This window comes from Mytilus galloprovincialis, chromosome 2 (assembly GCF_965363235.1).
Source record: "Mytilus galloprovincialis chromosome 2, xbMytGall1.hap1.1, whole genome shotgun sequence".
Taxonomy (NCBI): Eukaryota; Metazoa; Mollusca; class Bivalvia; order Mytilida; family Mytilidae; genus Mytilus; species Mytilus galloprovincialis.
Window position 1 is genome coordinate 52,428,506 of NC_134839.1, and position 26,523 is coordinate 52,455,028.

The 26,523-nt window shown below is 33.8% G+C and overlaps 1 protein-coding gene across 1 annotated transcript; it reads right to left on the reverse strand.

The window, feature by feature from the left end:
• Nucleotides 1-334: 334 nt before the first annotated feature.
• Nucleotides 335-25,149, reverse strand: LOC143063819 (sodium/glucose cotransporter 4-like). Its single transcript, XM_076236203.1, has 15 exons — nt 24,422-25,149; nt 23,937-24,008; nt 22,879-22,983; nt 22,025-22,084; nt 19,263-19,367; nt 18,376-18,481; nt 17,346-17,426; nt 16,478-16,683; nt 15,816-15,951; nt 7,893-8,000; nt 5,151-5,301; nt 3,108-3,276; nt 2,154-2,369; nt 1,279-1,417; nt 335-761 (listed from the first exon to the last, which is right to left on the reverse strand). Exons 1-15 carry the CDS (start codon nt 24,503-24,505, stop codon nt 526-528), a joined length of 1,974 nt encoding a protein of 657 aa, XP_076092318.1. The 5' UTR covers nt 24,506-25,149; the 3' UTR covers nt 335-525.
• Between the last annotated feature and the right edge of the window lie 1,374 nt (nt 25,150-26,523).

The window sequence follows — 26,523 nt, forward strand, 5'->3', positions numbered from 1 at the left end:
GAAATTTCCGTTTACATTTTCAGATGGTATAACCGATGGAAGCTGTGCATATGCGGAAACAGTTAAATGAAAATACTGCAGATTTGATAAGGGTTAGTACTTAGCTAGTATATTATATTTCAATTGCCAAATATAAATAAATTGAGAGTGGAAATGGGGAATGTCTCAAAGAGACAACTATCCGATCAAAGAGCAGAAAACAGTTGAAGGACACTAATGGGTCTTCAACAAAGTGATAAAATCCCGCACCCGGAGTCGGTCTTCAGCTGACCTGTTAACACAAATATGTACTCGATATTAATTCTGAATCTTAATATAAAGAGGAAGAACATAATTTAGAAGAAAATGTATTTAATAAAAAGCTTATGTACAATGGTGTGCTTTGTTATATTCAGTAATACATGACAAGTGAACTAAACATAGAACTAACTACAATGTAATATACATATATATATTTTAAATGTGCTGCCTATAATATGTACACATAATTCCGTCTCCAACTTTATTATGAGTTATTTAGTCTGTTTATCTATAAAAGCCATATAAAAATGCAACAACGACCAATCCTATTCCGGCATTTACGTTAAGAATAGTTTTCCATGTTGGATGTTCTGTTAAATATTCTCTCGTTTTTGCCTCATCAAGTTTAAGATTTTCTCCACTACCCCCATCTGACATTCCGCAAATCATGTTCAAGACAGTTTTATGACATTTTTGGTTTGTTTCATTGGTATCTTCAGGTGGTTCCTGAATCATCAGACCTGTAAGCAAAAATGATCAAACTTAATTTTAAACTTTTTTTTTAAATCATTAGTATTTTAAATTAAGATGTATTGCAAATTCTTTAACGCATCTGAATTAATTTCTACAGTTAACTAAAACATGAGTTTATTCTCAATAAAACATGTTTATGATAACACTTTTAAAGACGTAACGGCTATAGCAAGTTCCACAGCCGAAATTATTTTTTGTACAAAAATCTTCGTGATTTTTTTCCCCACTGTAAAGTTAACTAGTTGGTCATTCATTATTACATGTTAGGGAAATATTGGTATCATTTTATTCTCACTCTGTTTTCATTTAACGTTTCGTATATAATTTAAAAAATCGTTTTCATTCTACTGATATATTCGCTCTTACTTGATGTACAATCAATAAAAAATACGTTTGCTTCAATCGCTTGAACCAAATGCTAGGCAGAGTCAAAGAAAAAAAATCACGTCTTTGTAAACCTCCGTTGAAAAAACCTCGAAAAATCTAGGAATCATATTATCTTACCATTCTGCGACAATGCCGTTTCGTTCTTCGTTTCGGATGCATCTGTTTCGATTGTTTCCTGAACTTCTTGTTTGTCTACATGCTCTTGATGGTCAACTGGATGAGGCTTTATTCTCGTCCACCATGTAACGCCCTTCAACTTACAAAGTAAAGGAAAAACATATGTATACATTTACATCATGTGAGAATTTCAAAATAAAAAAAAAACATGCATCAAATTTATTACATGACAATCATGCACGAATAACAGATTATAATATACTAAAATCGCCTGTCTTATATATTAATTGTGTATATTTCCTTGATGACATGTTTATTGAGTTTTCAAATTGATATATAATATATATTCAAACCCGACATATCAAACGTACTGGAGAAAACTTTTTTAACTATTAGTCAGAGACCGGTAATTTTAAAAAAGCAGCAGAAACAAATCTACATTCACCTACGACAGATATTACGAAACAATCTTAAATGGTTGAATTCATTACTTGAGAACCCATTTTTGGTCAATTATACCTTAATTTTGTAACAAAACCGAGGTACCAATTATAAATTGAAACGAATTTATAACTCTTATATATATATTATCGTCTGAAAGATGTAACATCTGAATACAGGCACTGCAATAGTAATGCTTTATATAAAAGGATAGTTCACTACGTTCATTTACGGTCATCTCCTTTAATAAAACTGATTTCTCAGGCTTTCTCATTGTTCATTTTTTTATGCGAGTAAGTATTTGAGCTCCAAAGATTTGCTGTTGTTGTTGATTTTTATTTCTAGGAGCAGTTACTCCTAAGGTATTTGATAAAAGTTTACGATCATGTATAAGTGTATTCTTTACATCAAATATTGAACTAAATAATGCTCACCTCCTCTTCAGATTGAGGTGACGTTAACAAACTTATCACTACCATTGCAATGGACGTAATAATGACATTAAGACTTCCAAAATAGGTATAGTGGACGTCTAGAAGTATTGAAGGCCTCGTTTCTGGATCCCCACAGTCAGGAGCAGGATATGCCAAATCTATTGCCATTCGGATTATGCCAATGGTATGTCCAATGGCTATACCATAAAAGGCACCCTACAATTGAAGGAAGATGTACCATTTTTTTTAAATGATGAATGCTATAGTTGATTGTCATAATATAAAAGTAGGATACAAAATCAAACGCTTATGGTATACACTTCTCTCTTATCCTTATCAGGAATGATAAAGACAACTTGTTTTTATATATAAAAGAAGGTTTGTGATTATCAAAACCACAAAAGTGCAACTAGAACAGTTAAACCGGCCAACTGAAATTTTGATTTTTTGAAATTTAATGTCACTTTGAGTTCAGTTTGCATATCACTTTGAATTCTGTTATAGATTCTTGCCATTGCTTGTGTTGAGACATTTTGTTCTGAATGTTCATGACATTCATTAAGCAGGCATCAATCAATCATACTTGTAATCGTTACAAAATTTGTCAGAATGTTTAGCTCAGTTGCGTTGTAACATACTCTTGTCTTTTGAAGTTTAATTGTGCATTTTGCTATTATATGGTATATACTTATAAAATGAAAATGTCAGTAGTTTCTTCATGTCCATTATTGTAAAGTAATTGCATGTACAAAAAAAGTAACTGTCCAGTGTACACATTTCTTCACATTTTACCAGTGTAAAAATATTTCTATTTTTTTTCAAAGTGATATAATTTGTACTACTGATTTTAAGTTTTTAAGTCAATACCATCTGGTGCATTGATTCGTCTTTACAAATATGTAAAGTATATATGTACCAAATCAACATAATTCAATTTTAATTTGAGAGACTTACATATTCATTTGTTCGCTTCCAAAAAACACCAAGAACGAACAATGCGCCGATTGGTGTTCCAAGGTATCCTTGAACCGCTTGTATATAGTTGAAGAGTTGTCCCCCTTGAGATGAGCGTACTAGAGGTATCCATGCGATGCTGACTCCGCATAGTACTATGATGAACAGTCTGTAAAAAAAGTTTGGATGAGAACTGGCATCTCACGAAGAATGAACATAATACAAATTTGAATAGATTTTCAGATTCACTTGTTATAAAAATTATCAAACGCCCTGTTATAAATAGTATCAAACACCCTCTTTTACTAAAGTTACTAACTCAGCTCAGAAAAACTTTTTAACCGTTCTTTAATTTAAATAGGTTTACTTGATATCAACGTATCCGCTACACTTCGTGACAAAACGAATAAATAAAAACAGGGTTCAGTATAATGTAGACCAACTGCAACTATAACATTCTACAACAATGTGAGCTGATGCTATCACTTGGCGTTCGCCGTCGTAACCTATTTCAAGAATTTTTTCCTCTGAAACTTCAGGACCAAATACCTTCCGTAATTTTTGACATTTTTACCTATTATATCTGTTTGTGTTGCCCATACATTGTTGTCAATATATTGAAATTAAATGAGACTGGCATACAAATGCGAGGTTTAGCTAGCTGTTACAATTAATCCCCTATGTTATACATAAGGAAATGCCTATTACCAGTCCATTTGTTTGAAGTGTTTGAACTTTTGATTTTACCATTTTATAAAAGACTCCGTTTGAATTTTCCTTTGAGTAAAACGATTGAAAAGGGATAAACTCTGAAAGGCGCGAGACCAGGTGCATCAATAGATTAAGCATCTCCTGAGATACAATCATTACCATTTTCCAACCATGCCAATCCACACTCAGTTAAAACGACACGAGCGGGAAAAGGACTTAATAGGTAAAGTTGACGATCAGACGACTATATTAGTGTCTAAAGATCTCAGAAAACATTTCGCTAGTGAATTAAAAGACTTTGTACCGGTCAACAAATTCGTCATGGCAGTTGTGTAACGCATACATATACACATAAGAAGTCTCGATTTTAGTCGTTCGTCTTCAGAACTCTGTTGGAGCTGTTTCTGTGTCAGGCGCATATTCCTGTTTATGCGTTTAGTGTGAACATGCACGAGCGTAAAGTATTAATTGTGATAAGGAAACGTCAAACAATGGAACAGAGTGCTTGTTTACTGCTGAAAAACAGTAAGCTGACAATTTGATACTAAAAGTATTTTGAAATCATCATGTTTGTCCTTAACATATAATGCAAAATTATGTGAACAGTTGTTTTTTTATGTTCAAATCTCATGAATCGATTTATAAGTCATAAATTAAAGTCACAAAAATGACGGAATCGCACGGACTGCATTTGAAGGTTAGCTAGATCTAAAAACAGGTTCAATCCACCATTTTCTACATAAGAAAATACCTGTACTAATTCAGGAATATGACAGTTGTTATCCATTCGTTTGATGTGTTTGTGCTTTTGATTAGGGACTTTCCGTTTTGAAATTTCCTCGGAGTTCAGTATTTTTGTGATTTTATTACTTTTTAGATTGTCGTCTCAGACTGCTTTGTTCGAATCAACTCTGTGTCAAAATTGCACAATCGGGTATCAACGCAAACTGAAAACTCACAAACCAGACGACTAATCTGGTACATAGATATAAGAAGATGTGATGTGAGTGCCAAGGAGACAACTCCACATCCTAGTCACAATGTGTAAAAAGTAAACAATTATTTTTTCTTAAAATGTCCTGTACCAAGTCAAGAGTTGGCAGTTGTTATCAAATACAAGTAGTTTCGTGTTTCTGTTGTTCTTTTGTTTTCCTCTTATATATATAGTTGATGAGTTTCCCTTGGTTTTGGTTTGTAAACCTATTTTGTTTTCTCTTAATCAATTTATGACTTTCGAACACCGGTATACTACTAGCTGTTGTCTTTATTTATAGGTTAAAAAACGGCCTGTACATAAGAACGTACATTTTAAATACATTAGTACATACATACCGACCAACTATTAGAAGTTCCCTTTCGTGTGCGTGAGGTCGTATACGTCTCCACAAATCCATAGTAAACACAGTGCTAGAGCTGTTAAAGATGGAGGTTAGCGAACTCATGATAGCAGATAACATTACCGCCATCATCAAACCTCGTAGTCCTAAACATATACAATAATACAATGAGCGAACGCATGATAGCAGATATTATTACCGCCATCATTAAACCTCGTAATCCTAAACAAAGAAAATAATACAATGAGTGAACGCATGATAGCAGACAATATTACCGCCATCATCAAACCTCGTAGTCCTTAAAAATGAGTTCGATAATGTTCAAAACACAAGGCCGTAGCTAGGCATCTTATTTTAGTGAGGCCAAATAATTGAGCCGAACGAAGCGAGGCGAATTTTTTTTTTGGAGGGTATGAAATGAATGGAGCAAAATCCTGCATTCTAGGCATTTTTAGAGAGTTTGATAATGTTTTGAATTTGGACACTTTTTATATATTTTTTTTTATATTTTAAGACTTTTATTAACACCAAATTTTTAACAACTTTATTTAAGTTTATATGTAAGATAATCATCCAAATATCACTGATTTGAGTCTGCTGCCAGAACATAGAACAAACATCGATTCAGTAGTGTTTGCCAAATTTTTCTATGGCCCGTTCAGTCAAATCGTTTCAGAATCATAATTTGATCTGCTGATATCCTTATCGCGATGAACATGGCAAGTCCGCACAATCTCTCGCCACTCATGCATGCTCTTTTCCAAGTTTTTAGTCGTTTCAGGGCAGTCTGTGTTTCTAAAGGAAGCACATTATCATCAACACAATGATCAATGTCTTCTTCCAATTCCATCTCCATCAGCAATTTGGTAGCAACATCGGTAGTAACAGTTTTGTTTGCAAAAGAGAATTAAGCTTTCCTGTAAGCACCATCATACAGTTGCAGTTACAAAATATTAAACTCGCTTTTATGCTGACAAAGAGTAGACAAACTAGGGATAGAATGAGATAAGATAAATGTATATGATTCTATCTATAGAGTATATATGATATGGGTACAGGGGAATTGGAATGGAGTTTTTGACGTTTGCATGTAGGTCCATAATTTCAAATTATTTCTGGAAATAGTTGGTGGTAATTTAGTTCCAGAATCTATAAATTTAGGGGTTAGGGGTATGGGGTGTCCGATTCTGAAACCCCGAATATAAAGAAACGAAATTCCGTAGTCCCGAATAAGTAAAGACAAAATCCTGTGTTAAAGGTTCTACCATTCCTCAATAATATCAAATTGGAATATGGGATATTCTTTCAATTTTTAAGGTTAAAGAAACATGTATAGAAACTAATCCATGCATGTTTCATATTATTTATATTTTATTTATCTGTAAAGAGAAAGATTAAAGTTCGTGAAATGAATACGCAGACGGGACTGCCCCCTTGCGATGAATTGATTTGTCAAAAGTTGGTTAAACAGAGAAATGAATACGCAGACAGGACTGCCCCCTTCCGAAGACCAGTACTTGATTTGTCAGTCTATTTATCGTTTTTGGATTGTTCTAATGAAGTTATATGCAAAACTCAGACTCTGTTCACAAAAAACTAGTTTACTAATTATTCCTTCTTTACCTTGAGTGTCGCTTTTCCTTTTCTGCAAGAGCCTGTTTTTAACTAGAGATCCATGATGATTATCATTACTAGGTTAATGTTTTCGAGAAACATCACCCGTTGAGATGATGAGTTATATCCAAGAAGAATAGTTTAAAAGGAATGATGACAAGTTATATAGAAATTAAGGTTGAGACAGAACAACAAATGACTATTATATTGATATGTATGTATAAAAAAATAATCAGTGTCGAAATTTTAGTGAGGCAATTGCCTCACTTGCCTCAAGGGTAGCTACGGCCTTGAAACATCAATATTTAATAGAATGTTTACTATATAAACTGAAATCTCAAAAACAGACAAATTAAGCATCACTGTGTTTGTTTCGTTTGAATTTGATTTTGATTTTCAAGATACTGCTTAAATATTAGTTAAATTCCTCAAATTTTGATTTTGATTTTGATTTCAAGATCCTATTGGAATGTTAGTAAAATCCTTTTGACCTTTGATTTTTAAGATATTGCTAGAATGTTAGTCATTTCTTTTGACTTTGAATTTTATTTTCAAGATAATGCTAGCGTGTAAGTCAATTACAATTATCTTTCTTCTCCCTGTTCACAAGTATTTTATTTTTAAATTTAAAATTTATTTAACTAGATAAACATTCGCGCCTTGATAAAAAGACATGTTATTAAATGTACAGAGTTATAAGCAAACAAACCACATCTGTTCTGTTCAAGCATTATTAGTGTTATTCAGAGCTTAAGGAGGTTTAGACTGAAATTGTATTGGAAATGATGTAATAAAAAAGGTCTTTAGACTATGATAATGTATTAAATGCTTCCTTTTTTATTTCATTTGGGTGTAAAAGTGTTGAATGTGAGCACGATCAACGCTTTTACAACCTATAAAATTACAAAATAAAATATTCAATTCTTACAATTAGATTTTAATTCTACAACCAAGAAATAACGAGTTTCCTGGAATTGTTGATGTGACGTTGTTATGGGAAGCACTCATTAATATTGCATTTTATAAGGAAATAAAATCTAATTTTGTCAACTGATGTCTCCAATAAAAATATCAGATTCTTTAGAAACATAGACGTAATGTTATTATTTTTAAATGTAGTTACCATATGGCATAAGTTCCAACACTAACTTTGGATATGCTATATTAGAGCAGCCTACTGCATTCTCACATATCTCTTGGCATTCTTTTGGATCAACACAACCAACTTCATCTTCAACGAAATTCAATTTTATGAAACTTCATTGACATATAAATCAAATGATAAACAATTAAACTCATCATAGATAACAGGATTGAAATTTAGTATCAGCGCCAGACGAGCATTTGTCTATAAAAGACTTATCAGTAACGCTCGAATAAAAAAAGGTTAAAAAGGCCAAATAAAGTACAAAGTTGAAGAGCATTTAGGACAAACAAAATCGATATGGTTTTGCCGATATTAAGCTAAGGTAATTTATTCCTGAGTTAGTGATGTGTGACAAATTAAACAAAACATAGTATAACAAATATGTATAAATCAAAATAATATAGCATACCAGCCATGAGTGTTCATTCGTACATTAGCTATGAGGTATTAGTAGATGATTTCATACACAAAAACAATTAAACCTATACTGTTTAAATTATAAAATGATGTGTATGATGTATCAGTGTCTGATATAGTTGTATTATCGATGTAATTTGCAGTCACAGTAAACATGTCAAATCAATGACATGGGAATACAGTTCGGTGAAAAAATGTTCAAACAATTACATGGCATTACAGATCGGTGAAAATTATCCAAGCAATGACATGGCATTACAATTCGGTGAAAATATGTCCAAGCAATGACATGGCATTACAGATCGGTGAAAAAATGTCCAAGCAATTACATGGTGTCGTGAATATAGGCCAAGAGACTTTAGGACGTTATCTTATGTAATTGTTTCCCGAACTTTCGCGCACACTATTGTTAATGTAACGTAACGTTATTGTTACGTATCTTTTTATCTTACGATCATAAAGCATCTCAACTAGCAAGACGTTATTTTCTTCCACAACAAAAGTGAATAACCCTCAAGATATTGGTGCCGTGACGAAAACCACAACTAGAGATGAGTTCGAAACTCAAAACAGTACGAGCCGCACATCGACGAGCAGTAATAAAGCTACTGAAAAAAGCAGACCCGACAGAAGAACCGCAACAAGATGTTGTCAACCTCAGATCCATGATGGAGCTTATCAAAACCAAGCAGAAGACATTGTCCGACCTCAATGAGAAGATTCTAGAATCTATTGAAGAAGAAGAAGACCTCGACGAAGAAATTGAAGAAGTTGACAGATACGAGTTAGAGATTCAAATTGGAATAACGAAAATTGAGAAGTTCATAAAAGAAGTAAGTCAATCTAAAAATCAATCAGCTCTTAACCCTAATGCATCAGATTTTATATGCAATAACCCCAGCGTGCAAGAACATTCTAACCAGATAATTTTCAACTCAGAGCAAACAAGCCTAAGCCAGTCAAGCATGCCCACCTCCACAGTGTCAAGTCATTATAACAAATTGCCTAAACTCAACTTGCCAACTTTCGACGGAAATCTACTAGAATGGTCAGCCTTTTGGGATTCCTATAATAATTCCGTACATGAAAATCCTTCATTGAGTGACGTGCAACGATTTAATTATTTACAATCGCAACTTTATGGAGAAGCTAGCCAATGTATTTCGAGAATGCAAATGACTAATACAAACTATAATCAAGCAATACAAATTCTACACGAGAGATTTGGCCAACAACACAAAATAGTAAACGCATACATGCAAATTTGCTAAATTTGCCTGCACCAACGCCCGGAATTAGGGGACTGAAATCGTTCAGTGACACAATAGAAAGTAATATACGTGAACTAGAAGGAATGGGTCGATATCAGGAATCGTACGGAAGTCTATTAATACCAATAATACTCAACAAACTTCCATGTTTTCTCAGACAAAACATTACTCGAGACCACGGTAATGATGATTGGGATATTTCAAGTTTACGCAAAGCAATAAAGAAAGAAATTTGTATCCAAGAGGCCGCTAACGCCAATCCTATTGAAACCGATATTATCCCCACCGCATCGTTCGTGACAGAAACTACAAATAAAAGATGGAAGTCAACAGGGTCTAAAGATAGTAACAACAATAGTTCCGTTAAGACTAAAAGGCCGTGTTTGTTTTGTCAAAACCCGCATCACCCAAATGAATGTACAAAGATTACCGATATAAACGCCCGCACCCAAATTGTAAAGGAAAAACGAGTTTGCTTTAACTGTTTCGGTAATTACAAGGTTTCGGAATGCAAGTCAAAATACAGTTGCCGAAATTGCAGTAAGAAACATCACAGTAGCATCTGCCGTAATAATTTCCTAAATAAAAACTCCACTTCAGATGAAAATAAAGCCGAAACAAAACCTGTCAACGAAGAGCTACAAAGTACCACAGGAACAAAGAGCGCCGCTATGCATTCTGCCGTTACAGCACATACCGAAATTCTATTGAAAACCGCCGTAGCGCCCGTATGGTACCATGATGAAAGTGTTATGACTAACATTCTACTTGATGAAGGCGCCCAGAATTCATTTATTTCTCAAGAACTAGTAGAGAAACTCCATATCAAACCAACTGGTATAGTAAGCATGCAAATTTCTGCATTTGGCGGGAAAGAAGGTGAGGTTCGCAACCTGGAGAAAGCGACAATATCGATTGAGACAGAAAGAAAAGACAGAATTTCAATGGAAGTAATAGTTGTTCCAAAAATTGCCGCACCAATACATATGAAGAAACGGGTAAATATCAACAGCTTGTCCTATTTACGAGGATTACAACTTGCTCACCCAGTCACGCATGATGAACAGTTTTCCATTTCACTTCTCGTTGGAGCAGACTACTACTGGTCTTTAGTGCAAGATGAAATTATACGAGGTGACGGCCCAACAGCTGTAAAATCCAAAACAGGACCGCTGAACACAGATACAGACAATAAACAATGGAACTCTACAATGATGAATGTTTTAGTGGCGCACAAACCCAAGGAGTGCGATTTACAGAAATTTTGGGAAATTGAGTCGAGCGGATTAGAGGCGGATTCTGACGAAAATACTAAAAATGTAAAAAAACCTAATGCTTGAGTACCAAAACTCTAGCATAACTTTTAAGGAAAATAAATATGTCGCAAAAACTGCCATGGAAACCAGATCATCGCGAGTTACCCACTAATGAATATATAGCAAGAAGGAGGACCCAGAATGTTATAGATAGGTTAGCTAAAGATCCGGATATGTTAAATCTATACGACAAGATTATCAAAGAACAGGAGATGAAAGACTTCATAGAAAAGGTACCCATTACAGAAATAGATCGCGAGTATGAAAGAATCCACTACATACCACACCATCCCGTTAAGAAAGATTCAAACACGACCCCTATTAGGATTGTATATGACTGCAGTTGCCATGGAAATCCAGATTTATTCAGCCTTAATGACTGCCTATCTTCAGCACCACCTATTTTAAATAAATTGACAAGCATGCTTACAAGATTTAGATTAGGAAAATATGGCATCACAACGGACATAGAAAAAGCATTTTTACAAGAAAGACTTGACAATGATGACCGAGACGCTACACGTTTCTTTTTGGTTGTCCGATTCAACTGACCCAACAAGTGAGTTGATTATGTACAGATTCAAAGTTGTTCTTTTTGGAGCAACGTGTTCGCCGTTTATTTTAAACGCAACATTACTGAAACATTTATCCATGAATCCGAGCAAAGTAGCTTCTATTCTACAAGAAGATCTATATGTTGACAATATACTATCTAGCATGGACTCGGAAGAAGCCGCAACTAAATACTTCCATGAATGCAGAGAGTTGCTAAAACAGGGAGGCTTCAACTTACGTTCATGGATGTCGAACAGCGACAAACTCAGAGATTTAGCCTTATCGGAAAAAGTACTGGATGCAGACAAGGTGACAAAAATATTGGGAATGCGATGGGATGCAAACTCAGATACACTCAGCTTTGCCGAAACAAAACAATTAAAGATGGACACACAGTTGACAAAACGTGAACTATTGAGACAGTCTTCTGCTATATATGACCCGTTGGGACTACTCGGACCGATAACAATTAGAGCAAAAACACTTATTCAAGATCTTTGGAAAAAAAGGATATGCATGGGACGAGACACTACCGAAAGAAATTGAAAACGAATGGACCGATGTGAAGAATGACATCTTACAGATAACTACGAAACTTAAAATACAGAGATACTATTTTGCAAACCATGACGAGGATACCAGCGACACTACTCTACATATTTTTGTTGAGGCAAGTCAGAAAGCATACGGAGCTTCAGTTTACTTGAGTAAAGGCACAGAGTCTACACTTGTTATCGCGAAGAACCGTGTTGCACCGTTAAAATTGATAACTCTACCAAAATTAGAATTAATGGCTGCAGTGATCGGAGCATGACTCTCAAAAGATGTAATCGAAAACTTAGGAGTTAAAAGAGCAGTATTTTGGAACGACAGCCAAATAGTTCTACACTGGCTCACCTAATCGAAATCGTTAAACAAGTTTGTAAAAAATCGTGTTAGTGAAATTAAAGAATTAACTGAAACTCATGAATGGAAATATGTACCCACAGAAATGAACCCAGCTGATCTACAAACACGTGGATTGACTGCATCGCAATTTGAAGATTCGACATTATGGATGAATGGACCCCAGTGGATAACAGACGAGCGTAAATGGCCTAAGTAGACAGGACATGTGGAAATAAGTACTCAGCTATCCAATATCACAGGACCAAAGACACACAGAATTGACGATAAAATTCCAAGTGATCCGCAGCGAATATCACAGATCATAGATATGCCAAGGTATTCTAATCTACGTAAACTATTAACTGTAACTGGATATGTCTTAAAATTCGTTAAGAACTGTCAGGAAAAACGTCCATATCGACTAAGGAGTTCACAAAGTGACAGGAAGCTCAAGACAATTCTAACAAAAGAAGAAATTTCATTAGCTATGAATTTATGGATCAAAGATACACAGCAAGACAGGTTCGTGAAAGAGCTAGAACATATTTCGTTAAATCCGAAAGTTAAATCACTACCGCTGGTACAACAGTTCCGTTTATATTTGGATGATAATGGAATCATACGATGTAAAGGCAGAATACAAAATTCATCTATAGAAGAAAACGCGAAGTTTCCTATTTTACTACCAAAGAACCACAGACTTACAGATTTTGTTATTATGGACGCACATCTAGGAAATGTACATGCAGGAGTCGGACAGACAATAACACATATAAGGCAATCATACTGGATACCGGCAATTCGACAATGTGTGAATAGTGTCTTACGTAAATGCATACAGTGCCAAAAAATAATTGGTAAACCGTATAACAGCCCGGAACCACCACCACTACCAAAGGATCGAGTAAAAGACACCATACCATTTTGCACAACTGGGATAGATTTTGCCGGACCTTTACACATCAAGGATACATCAACATACGGAAGGTATATATATGTTTATTCACATGCGCATGTATACGAGCTATACATTTGGAACTTGTACCTGATTTGTCATTAAACACTTTTATCCTAGCATTTAGACGTTTTATCAGTCGAAAAGGAACGCCACAAACTATTTATTCTGATAACGCGCCTAAATTTGTAGCCGCATCAAATGCACTTCAAAGTCAGCTGAATTTACATATCAACTGGAAATTCATTCCGAAAGGAGCGCCGTGGTATGGCGGATGGTGGGAACGTCTAATTGGCTTAACGAAAATGACATTAAAGAAAGTATTTGGTAAAGCACTCGTCAGCGAAAAATCTTTGACAACAATACTCACTGAGATTGAAACTATTATAAACAATCGCCCACTTACATATATATCTTCAGATATAAGAGATCCCGAACCCTTGACGCCATCTCATCTTTTATACGGAAGGATTATTACGACCACAGAGATGCACAACGACAAACACAACGCGAATATTCAAGAACTTGATACGATCACAGCAAACAAACTATTTGAGAGAAAAGGACTCTTATTAGACCATTTCGCAAAACGCTGGTCTAATGAATACCTAACCAGATTACGTGAATATCATCGAGCCTCTGGAAAACATACTGGACAAGTTTACATCGGTGATGTAGTTCAACTAGGAAGTGAATCGCCACGACTTTTATGGAGATTAGGAACAATAGAAGACGTCATCAAAGGAGGAGATGGACTTATTCGAGCAGAAAAAGTACGGACTTCTAGAGGACTAGTTACCACACGACCAATTGTGAAGTTATATCCATTAGAACTATAGTAACTGTTATAGGATTTTTGTGAAGGACAGTTAATGTAAAGTGAAATTACAAAAAACTTTCAATGTGATCCATTTATAGAACTTTAAAGTTTTGATTATTTATCATTTTAAAATAATTTTATTTCTTATGCATTTTGAGGCCCCCAGAATGTCGTGAATATAGGCCAAGAGACTTTAGGACGTTATCTTATGTAATTGTTTCCCGAACTTTCGCGCACACTATTGTTAATGTAACGTAACGTTATTGTTACGTATCTTTTTATCTTACGATCATAAAGCATCTCAACTAGCAAGACGTTATTTTCTTCCACAATAAAAGTGAATAACCCTCAAGATACATGGCATTACAGTTCGGTGAAAAAATGTCCAAGCAATTACATGGCATTACAGATCGGTGAAAACTATCCAAGCAATGACATAGCATTACTGTTCGGTGAAAAAATGTCCAAGCAATTACATGGCATTAGAGATCGGTGAAAATTATCCAAGCAACAACATATCATTACAGTTCGGTGAAAAAAATGTCCAAGCAATTACAAGGCATTACAGATCTGTAAAAATGTCCAAGCAATGACATAGTACCACAGATCGGTGAAAATTATCCAAGCAATGACATGGCATTACAGTTCGGTGAACACATGTCCAAGCTATGACATGGCCTTACAGTTCGGTGAAAAATGTCCAAGCAATGTCATGGCATTACAGTTCGGTGAAAAAATGTTCAAGCAATTACATGGCATTACAGTTCGGTGGAAAAAAAAATGTCCTAGCAATGACATGGCATTACAGTTCGGTGAAAAAATGTCCAAGCAATAACATGGCATTACAGATCGGTGAAAAATGTCCAAGCAATTACATGGCATTACAGTTCGGTGAAAAAATGTCAAAGCAATTACATGGCATTACAGATCGGTGAAAATTATCCAAGCAATGACATGGCATTACAGTACTAGTTCGGTGGGTGAAAAAATGTCCAAGCAATTACATGGCATTACAGTTCGGTGAAAAAATGTCCAAGCAATGACATGGCATTACAGTTCGGTGAAAAAATGTCCAAGCAATTACATGGCATTACTGTTCGGTGAAAAAATGTCCAAGCTATGTCGGCATTACAGTTCGGTGACAAAATGTCCAAGCAATTACATGGGATAACATATCAGTGAAAAAATGTCCAAGCAATGACATGGCATTAAAGATCTGTAAACATGCCCAAGCAATGAATAGAATTACAATTTGCTAAAATGAATTAGACAGGAATTAAGTATGGGGCGCGTAACGGATTTTGCAGCCGTCATTTTCTTATATACATAACCCAAAATGTTGATGACTTGTATTCATTTTGGTGCCTGTTTGTGATTGAATTCATGATCATTTATATTAAACTGTCCAATTTAAGACGTACATGACTTCGTATTGGACTTCCGTAGGACGATTAATTTTAATGTTAATGAAAATTATGTTTTAATATTCAAAAACTAGTGAAGGGCAGGGTTCAGAATTGAATGCAAGTGGATGCAGGAATCACATCAATCAGCTAACAACCCTAAATCATCTTAAAAAAACAAATAAGCTATTTCGAAATACATCATGTGTATGATATTTATTCAAATATTTATCTCCATTTCAACTATTTTATTTATGGGGAAGGTAAAACTTACTTGGATATAATGCTCTGCTTATCATTCCTGGGAAAATCATTATAAATATAGGTATGATCTTCAGATATCCAGCTAAAATGGAGCCACCTTTTGCATGTTCTAGTGATTTAGCTGCGAGTGCTCGCTGCACAATAACCTGTAATCATCATAAAGCATCAGGTTAGCTATTCATTGCCGTAAAAGAACATCTAGACTATGGGCTGAACACTGTTGTTTATATGCTTGTATAATTCGGAGTCATTCTGGTGTTGGTTGTTGATGTGGTCTGTTGTATTTTGCGGTATATTTGGGTTCCTGCTATCCTTTCATATAGTACATGTAGGAATATAGTCATGTCAAAGTTGCCAAGTGGATGTTTTACAATTGAATATTTAGAGACGATCATTATATGTGAGAACCGAATATAGATACAAAAGCCATAGATATCAGAAAATGTGGTATGAGTGCCATTGAGACAACTCTCCATACAAGTCACAATTTGTAAAAGTAAACCATTATAGGCCAATGTACTACGGTCTACAACACGAAGTCTTTGCTCATACAACCAGCAAGCTATAAAGAGCCCCAAAATGTTCAATAAATCTAGGAATCATTTCATGTTGATCCTCCACTATACCTATTACTATGTATAACGTGAAAGTGTCTGAAAACTTAGCTCATACCTGATCACAACACCAATACCATAAGCATCCGATAGAAGATTGTAAAATCAAACCAGGCCAAGGATTGTCTCCAGTTACAGCATCACGGAAAATATGAAAGGCATCTTGGCGCGGAAATCCACAGGTACTGTTTGGACTTCTAATAGTAGGTATAGCTTGCATATACAGTACCTCCAATTTGGAATAGCCTCCAATCTTGTTGAAACCTAGTTAAATGTATGTTATATGTAATCTAAAATGGTTGGAAATCGCTTGTAACTTCAATCAATGAAATGTAGTTTTTCTTGAATATTTATTTATACGAGATATAAAAAACTAAACTTTGATGGATACATTTCTTCGCACATTGTTATAGCTTCATATGGAGGGTCATCACTGTTACTTGCGATATAATGAGAACGAATTTATGAGACACACGCCGAGTGCCACAAGTGAAGCAGAAAAGTATAACACCTGCTTTGACTTACTGTGTGATAGCGGTGAAAGTGTTGCTCAATATTTTGTTGATGTTTTGTCATTGAAAATTGTCTTTTCGTATTTTTTTTTTTTTTTTTTTTTTTTTTTTTTTTTTTTTATGAATTTTGGTTATTGGTTTTATGATTAAAATTGTCCACTTCTTACCTCATCTCTCATATGTAGATTGTCATTTGATGTTAAACGAAAAACAATCAATCAATCACATTATGTGTAGATTTTGTATAAGGATCGGATATATAACTTTAAATTTCATTTGATTAGATTATGAATCTCTAGTGTCTTTATTTGATAGAACGTTTGTGTGTGTATAATCAGAAACAGTTTCAAGAAAACTAGATATGAACTTAAACATATAGAATAAAAAAAATGACCTGTCAAAATATATACTTACCAATTCCAACTAACGAGAAGGCCCCTATTGTCATAACAACGGTTTGAAATGTATCTGTATATATCACTGCTCGTAAACCACCTAAATCAATAAATTAACATTATCTGAACATTAGAATGATCATAAAATTCTAAATAAATGCATTATCCATGTTATCAACACAGTCAAATATTCAACCCGAAAAAAAATATAAATATCCAATTTCTACTGCGTTTAAAAATAATCTTATGTTGTGTCAAAACTGCAAGATTTATAAAGAGTTGACTTGGTATAGACATGTGGTCCCCTAGAAATTTACTGCCCGCAGTAAAGCCGATGTTAAAGAGGGAAGGTACAGTAACTTTCGCTGTAAGTTCTGGATGTATAAATACGCAGCCACGTTTAATCGGAATGTGGACGTTCAATTCAAGCCTAATGAAGAAGACTTTCGAGTTCCTTTACGTTAAAACATTTGCATAACTCTTTGATATGTTCTGTTGTGATCAAAACTGTCCTTGTTCATTATATACCCTATGTTCCAGTGGCAGTCTAGACTACCCGTCCTTCATTCCCGTACCCACTGTGTATGGTTTTTTTTTTGTATTTATTGTTCATTCAATTTGTTCTCCATCTGGATATCCATTGAATATTAACCATATGACGTTGAGTAAACACCAACCAACCAATAACATAAGTGAGGTAAATAAAGGATCATACATTGTATTTCAGAGTTTAAAATGATAAACCTGATATTTTACAAAGAGCTTTTTTCGGGTTGCAAATGAATAAATTAACATAAGACTTAAATTGTGGACGGTACATTTCTAGAAAAATTCGGTAAAGTTTTGTGTGAGTTGTTTCTATACTGTACTATTCCTTCTCGATAGCATTTGACAATTTAAGTTTTAAGTTTTAAAAGGAATTATAGGAAAGACATTTCGGTTAATAACATCGTTAACACGTGCCAGTAACATAGCGCAATTTGATTCAACTGCTTTATCCGAATTTGTGTACAACTATAATTTTGGTAGGTGAATGCATTTGTATTTACCTAGAATTGTATATACTCCTGTAATGATGAGAAGTCCGACTATTGATAAATACATAGCCCAGCCGAGAGCTAACTTTATAAACAATGCACCAGCATAAATGCTAACCTACAAAATTAAAACAAACATCATACACTCCGAACTTGGTTTCATCAACTGCGATTTATTTAATATAGCATTGGTTTGCTTATTCATGATTAAAGATAACTTGCTGTTATCTGATGTTCGGTTCTTTGATTTATTAGTTGATATTATGGAAAGGAGAGTTTGTCTTAATCTTATTTAAATTGAGATTTTTTTTTGCATCTGTAAAATTTCTTCGACTCTATACTATTCGATAAAGACAAATGCCTCAGTATTATGTTAACACGCAACGATGGAGCAGAATACAACAAAACAATAAATCATACATCGTATAAAACATCTACATATAGTTTGTTTTTGGATTTTGCATTCAATTCAAGTAATAGTTGAGTGGACTTCCAGTTTAAGTGCTATTGCATTTTAACAGATTTACTTAAATTACCTTTTCACGAGTTTTTCTATGATTTACTACAGTCTATAAAGTAAACGGTGTCTATTCAGTATATTACAAAATTGTTAATTATTGAGTTCTTTTAAACATGTACTTATTGGACATGCACTGTGCCTATTGCCTGTTCAAATTAATATAATTTGAATAATATTTTTCATTACAAATGCTTTAGGTATGTAAAATAATGTTGTGTCTCTTCCTATATTACATGTATCTAATTTGTTCTTTGAAATTGTCGAGGAATAGAAGACATCTAGCTGTGTCCTTCGGCAATAGTTTTAGTGCAAAGCTGTTTTAACTTATAGTGGTTAGCTTATTTTGCATGCATAGTTTGTTTTTCGTAGCAACACTTACAGCTAACTTTGTTATGATGTATAAGACAAGAGCTAGAACACTCAGATAAATTCGAAGTCTTTTCCCGCCAAATCTCTTCTCAATATATTCTGGCAACGTATACACCTGCAAAAAATTGTAAACAATAACTTTTAAGGAGATATTTTATATAATATAAATATGTATATGAAAGTCATGTTAACTGTAGGTATACGCATTTGAAGTTTGAAAAGTATGAAAACTATGCATTGATAAAGACAAGTTAGTAATCTAATATCAAGGTACAATTAAAAACCAATTCTTCAGAGAACAATTGAAGGTCTTTCCACCTCGATAATAAGAATGAAATTTAAAAAATGATGTTAGAAAATGTCACTCCTTGTTGATGTAATTTGGTTCTTCGAATTGATACAAAAAAATAAGATTAATAGGTATATGCAGAAGACTTAATTGTTTTAGTATGAACAGAAAATAATTTTTAGCAAAGGTCAAAATCTAGAACGTCAAATTGACCTTTGACCTTGACCTCAATTTCAAGGTCATAGGTCAGTGATCTCAAATCAAAAGACCCCAGGTGAATCATTTGTAAGGTTGTGGAGAAATACTGATTTCAAATACATAAGGGGAGAAAACTATAAGGGTTAACCAAAACACTTCGACTGAAATAGATTGAAGTTGAGCCTTTTTGTAAACAGTAACTTGGTAAACAAATCATATCATTAATTGTAACAGTTTCTTTTGAATAACGATAACAAGCAAAATTCAAAATTTTATAACATGACCTTGACCTTTGACCTTGATCTCAATTTCAAGGTCATAGGTCAGTGAACTCAAAACGGAAGACCGGAGGTCAATCACGTGTATGGTTGTGGAGAATACTGATTTGAAATACATAAGGGGAGAAAACTCCTATAAGGGTTAACCAAAACACTTTGACTGAAATAGGTTGAAGTTGCGCCTTATTGTAAACGGTTATCTGGCAAACACATCATGTCATTTACTGTCACAGTTTCTGTGGAATAACGATAACAAGCAAAATTCAAAATTTAGAACATGACCTTGACCTTTGACCTTGACCTCAATTTCCTTCAAATGGACCAGGGATTTCATATCAATAGACTGTAGGCCTCTACGACTTATAACGTATGAATTTATTCAACAAATCGCCTATCTTAAATTTTCAAAGGGAAATAACTCCCATAAGATGTTTTCCGATCACTCAAGTCAAAATAAACCAAATCATTCTCAAGAGCAGACGAACAATTTGGTGAAAACAGTTTGCTAAAATCTTTTACGGTTTTAGAGATATAGCGATAACAAGAAAAAAGGGATGCGGGGAGATAACTCCTATAAGAATAAGTGTTTGGCCACACAGGGTTAGTTTTGAACCCCCCATAACTGTACAACATCATTGGCCAAAACTCCATTCGATATGTTGTAAGACAAAAAAGCATCTCAGACGGCAGAAGAAAAAAAAAATTTAAAAACCAATTCTTCAGAGAACAATTGAAGGTCTTTCCACCTCGATAATAAGAATGAAATTTAAAAAACGATGTTAGAAAATGTCACTCCTTGTTGATGTAATTTGGTTCTTCAAATTGATATAAAAAAATAAGATTAATAGGTATATGCAGAAGACTTAATTGTTTTATTATGAACAGAAAATAATTTTTAGCAAAGGTCAAAATCTAGAACGTCAAATTGACCTTTGACCTTGACCTCAATTTCAAGGTCATATGTCAGTGATCTCAAATCAAAAGACCCCAGGTCAATCATTTGTATGGTTGTGGAGAAATACTGATTTCAAATACATAAGGGGAGAAAACTCCTATAAGGGTTAACCAAAACACTTAGACTGAAGTAGGTTGAAGTTGCGCCTTATTGTAAACAGTTATTTGGCAAACACATCATATCATTTACTATCACAGTTTCTGTGGAATAACGATAACAAGCAAAATTTAAAAATTTAGAACATGACCTTGACCTTTGACCTTGACCTCAAATTCCTTCAAATAGACCAAGGACTTCATTTCAAAAGACTGTAGGCCTCTACGACTTATAACGTATGAATTTATCCAACAAATCGCCTAACTTAAATTTTCAAAGGGAAATAACTCCCATAAGATGTCTTCCGATCACTCAAGTCAAAATAAACCAAATCATTCTCAAGAGTAGACGAACAATTTGGTGAAAACAGTTTGCTAAAATCTTTTACAATTTTAGAGATATAGCGATAACAAGAAAAAGGGGACGCGGGGAGATAACTCCTATAAGAATAAGTGTTCGGTCACACAGGGTGAGTTTTGAAACCCCCATTACTCTACAACATCATTGGCTAAAAAATCCATTCGATATGTTGTAAGACAAAAAAGCAGAAGGGAAAAAAAATAATCAGAAGAAAAACAAAAGGTCTTTCCACGAAAAGTGGAAAGACCTAAAAAAATATTCAGAAGAAAAACAAAAGGTCTTTCCACGAAAAGTGGAAAGACCTAATTATTTGTGTGTTATTATTTACCAAATTAAAACCAAAAATACATTAAAAGACAAACAAAACAACCACACTACATTTATTACTCGGTTTAAACACACAATTTATATCTAAGAATGTAGAATCTTATGTTTGACATCCATGTACATGTATGGGCTTTTTATGTAAACTTAACAGAAAAATGTAATTTCAGGGATATTTTACGTTTGTTTGTTTGTATATTCTTCTTCTTTTGAATAAACAAATTCGTCTTGAATAAAAAGACATACACGTATGATTACGTGGCCAAACTTACCCCAGCTGACACGTATACTGGCAGAAAGAACCAGCCGAGTAACAATACCAGTGGCATCGACTGCAATTATAATACAACAATTTTAAATGTGTCTTATAATAAGGTAATGTCTGTTTTTCTAATGGTCTCTTCATTTAATTTCATAACCAACTTCTAAAAATTGCATACACAATTTCAACAAATTTTTGTTTAGGTCAAGATTATCCGTAGCTTATGATCGTCAAATGAAATGTATTATTTTGGCGTAAATAAAATGCCAATTTGCTCAAAAGCAAAGCTGTCAGATAAAGGTATTTTAGGAGATCTTAGGAAATTATCTCCCCTCACATCTAAACTGCAGCTTATAATTTAAATGCACTACTGATATGTTTGCTTCAATTAGTTTTCTATTTTTTTTTGTGAAAATATGGCAAATTACATAGCGTAGATATTCATTATGAATTTTATATTCCAACATCTTCTAAAAGAAGTAGTCTACGTCGAATTTAATAACATGGTATACTAAACTAAATATGAGTAGCGGAAAACATGATGCATTATACAACAAATGTACTGGTATGAGCGAATATTTTTTATCAATCATTGACACCAGAATACCTCATTTCAAAGCAATCGGTTACTGTCTATAACTTCTTGGTATATTTGTCTTGAAATTCTGTATGTACACAACAGTGCTGTTTCCGTGACAAAATTCACATTTTAATTTGATTATATATATTAATAATATGTTCGACGTCATTTAGCTTTTTTGGGTTATGGCTATAAAATCGTATGATTACTGCCTTGTGTCAAAGCATGCGAATGTCGTATGTGGCTTGATCATTTGAATGGCATAGCATATGCAAACTATTTACCGCCCATTCATAAGATATCATGGCTATACCAGCTGCCGCACCAGTTCCCGCCAAACCGACGAAATGTTCACTTCCAATGTTACTAGAAAACAGAGATGCTCCTACCTGAAACATATAAACAGGAATAATACAATATAAATTATGCCATACTTTTAATAAATCAGAGTATTTAAAATCTCACATAAAAAAGTTGAATAACATTGTTTTTTAATGAATTGGCATAGTTAAAAGGTATTTCTTTAGCGCAATGTTTTTTCATCTAAAGCGTGTATTGTTTCGATATAATCATGTATTATGTGTATTATCGATCAAAACTAAAAACACAATTTGATGCAATCAAATCTTTTAAAGAAAACTGACAATCCCATGGAGAAAAAAAATCTGCTTTGAAGTTTTACCGTGGGTTTATCAGGAATATTTAATTAAACATCTTAATACAAATGTATTACAGTGTTGCTGAAGAGATGTTTTCCTGATAACAAAAACATTACTCTTTGACCTCTTTTCAATTTTGTAGTTAGTAATCTTCAAATCTACACAGACAACTAGTAAATGATGTAACTGGCAGATACCAGTGTAATTCAAAACAATTAAAAAAAATAAGAAGATGTGGTATGATTGCCAATAAAACTCCTCGACCTTCACCAGAGAACAAATGGCAAAGCAACAATAGTCGACCTTACGGCTTCCACGATGGGCGAATCCAATATATATATATATGTATATACTTTGGTAGTCCATTAATGTTAAACCTATATCTCCTTAAAACATATGCAAATCAGTGTTACATAGACATCTATACAATATGTCATCTTAAGAACCATTATCATATATCATATGTCAGGCTTAATAAAAACACAGTGAAGTGCAATGTGACATTTACAATCCATTCCAAATAACAATGAATACATATGACCGGAAATGAATGTGTCAAGATACATCTTAAAATACTATAGGCTGGTCCTTTTTTTGCACCATACGGATATCTCATATATTCAGAGCATGATAAAGGAAAGGGAACCAGTTTAATCTGAAAGAGTTTACAGAATATAACTTACCGGAAACCATGTCATACTTCGCCCGGCCAAGAAGTAGCTGTTCACATTTCCTCTGTTGCCACGGAAAACAGACTACAACAAAAAGCAAAACGGAAACCTAATGCGAATCTTTACATACTAGTTAATCGTTTTCTTTGCACAAAGTCTTGTCGGTTTTTGTACGTTTGATGATTAACCAAATTAAAGGATGTATTCATTTTCATGTTTCCGCCGCATGATTCCTTGATATTTTTAAACCCATTTGTGTCTTTGTTGTTAAGCTTTTAAATAAAAAGGTTTGCTCAAAGTCGACTCTTCAAAAAAGTAAAAAAACAAACTTGCACTTCTGCAAAAATTATGAAATAGTTTATTTTGTTATTTCATTTCTATGTTTTATACAGTTCATATATTCCTTTTCGATTCATCCTTAACAGTACTGGAAATAGTATATGGATAAAAAAAAACACTGAAACAATTAAAAATTTCTCTAGAAAAAAATAACTTACCCATAATCCAACAAATAAAACCAATACGAAATAGACCACGACAACTGTTATATCGCCCCAATGGTCAAGACCTTTAGTCGCCATGGTCAGCAAGTATTTTTACAGACCTTTGGTCGCCGTGTTCACCAAGTATTTTACGCGTGTAATCCCGCACAAGACCAGGCTTGATGTAAGAATGTATCTTAAAGAATTGTAACACGTTATCACTTACGAAAACAAACAACTGTCCAGGATCCTCAGCAATTTAGATTAAATACGAGAAACACTTATTTTACTAAATACACATGGCCGATAAATTACCGTTTTCCCTCGCAAATCTTTCTTTTATCCAGAAATCCCAAATGGTTCGAACATGTATTATAACTTTTTGAAATAAAGTTATTCATGTACGCCCTTTCTTACAAAATTAAACAAATCGCATCGTATGAATTGTAAACAACATTTCGTCAGCGTGAGGATAATTGACCGGCTCAAACCATTTTCGTAGAACGTTACCTACATACATTTGTACATCCTAATGTTTATCTTTAGGTCAGAATGTAAAAGTTTATCGCTTTCATTTGTTTATCTATTCCAGTAAACACCTTCAATCAAACTTCTGCACTTCTAAAAATATTCTAAGATGTTCCTTATCTAAAAATTCAGTGATAAAACTTTTCTAGCTGTAGTATTATAACTCTCTAATCGAACACATACAAATTCCTGATACAAAACTAAGAGCATATACATGTATAAAGTCGGATATCTTCAAGCACTCAGTGTACTCTAAATGTTTATTTATAAGCCTATTTTATGCATTGTTAAGTATACTATTTACATATCTTGGTTGTTGTGATATTCGTACGTATAAACTATAAAGCCATACGATGACAGTTTAAAACAGGTATTAGTAAATCGTTTACCTATTATACTTTTATGCAGTGCATTAATCCTCAATTTTGAATGCAAACTCATAAACAAGTAAATTTTAGCTCAAAATGCATGGTCTTAATATATTTCTCTTTCACCAAAAGTTTCATTTCTGCCAATTTGTGGGTTAGTTTAAGTAAACAATGACATCAAATGCACTATTTTTTGTCCGAGTAGGCCTACTTAAATTTGTGGGAGTAATTGGTGGTATGACACCTTAAGCTTCTGGCATCAATCTCTGATTATAAATATATTTGCATTCAGCACACGGGACATTTCCTCACATCGTGAATTAAGATTAACCGACTGGATAAAAGCGGAAGAGATGTGTAGTGTTTTGCAGCGTCAATTGGCTTGTTATATTGGCTGTTTTATCATTCATTTTATTATGTTTACCTTTTGAAAAGAAATCTAAATAGTCAGCTTTTGATCAGACAAATTCACATATTAAGAGCCTTAGCCCCAACATTATTACAAACACATAATATTATATAGGTTGTCGTGAAAGCACCCTATTTTTAAGTCGTCAGATTATAATGAGTCTATAATGTACAAAATATTCCTCTGAATGTGTGTTCATGTACATGTACTAGATACGAGATACTAGATACTGTAATCAATGTAACTATCTCTTTTCATTTGCAGATAAGATGATTAGAATTGATAAGAATCAGAAATCAGTATTACAAATAACAAATAAACAGCATTCATAAACACATGAAACTGATTTTGAAATATGTACTGCTAGTGTGAATTTTAAGATTAACTTGTAGATGGTGCAATTTTAAATTAGTTCAAAACATCATCCTTTTGTTTTATATTTAAAGCCAGAATACAGGTGAGAATATTTAAATCCCTGGGTTCCATTCTCAGTTTATATTTTTTGTTCAATGTGGTGTTTTCACAGTTCATTGGATATTTTTTTAAGGAAAAAGTAAAATCACAAAAATGCTGAACTCCGACGAAAAAACAAAACAAAAGTCCCAAATCAAATGGCAAAGGAAGCGTCTTCCATGGCATGAATAACAAACCTGCACCTGTTGTTTATAGTTTGTTCTTATGTTGTACTGTTATACCACTGTCACAGGTAAGAGGAGGGATTGATAGCAACAAACTAGTTTAACCCCATCAAATTCTGCATCCCGTCCCAAGTCAGAGACCTGTTTATCAGTGGTTGTCGTTTGTTGCTCCAT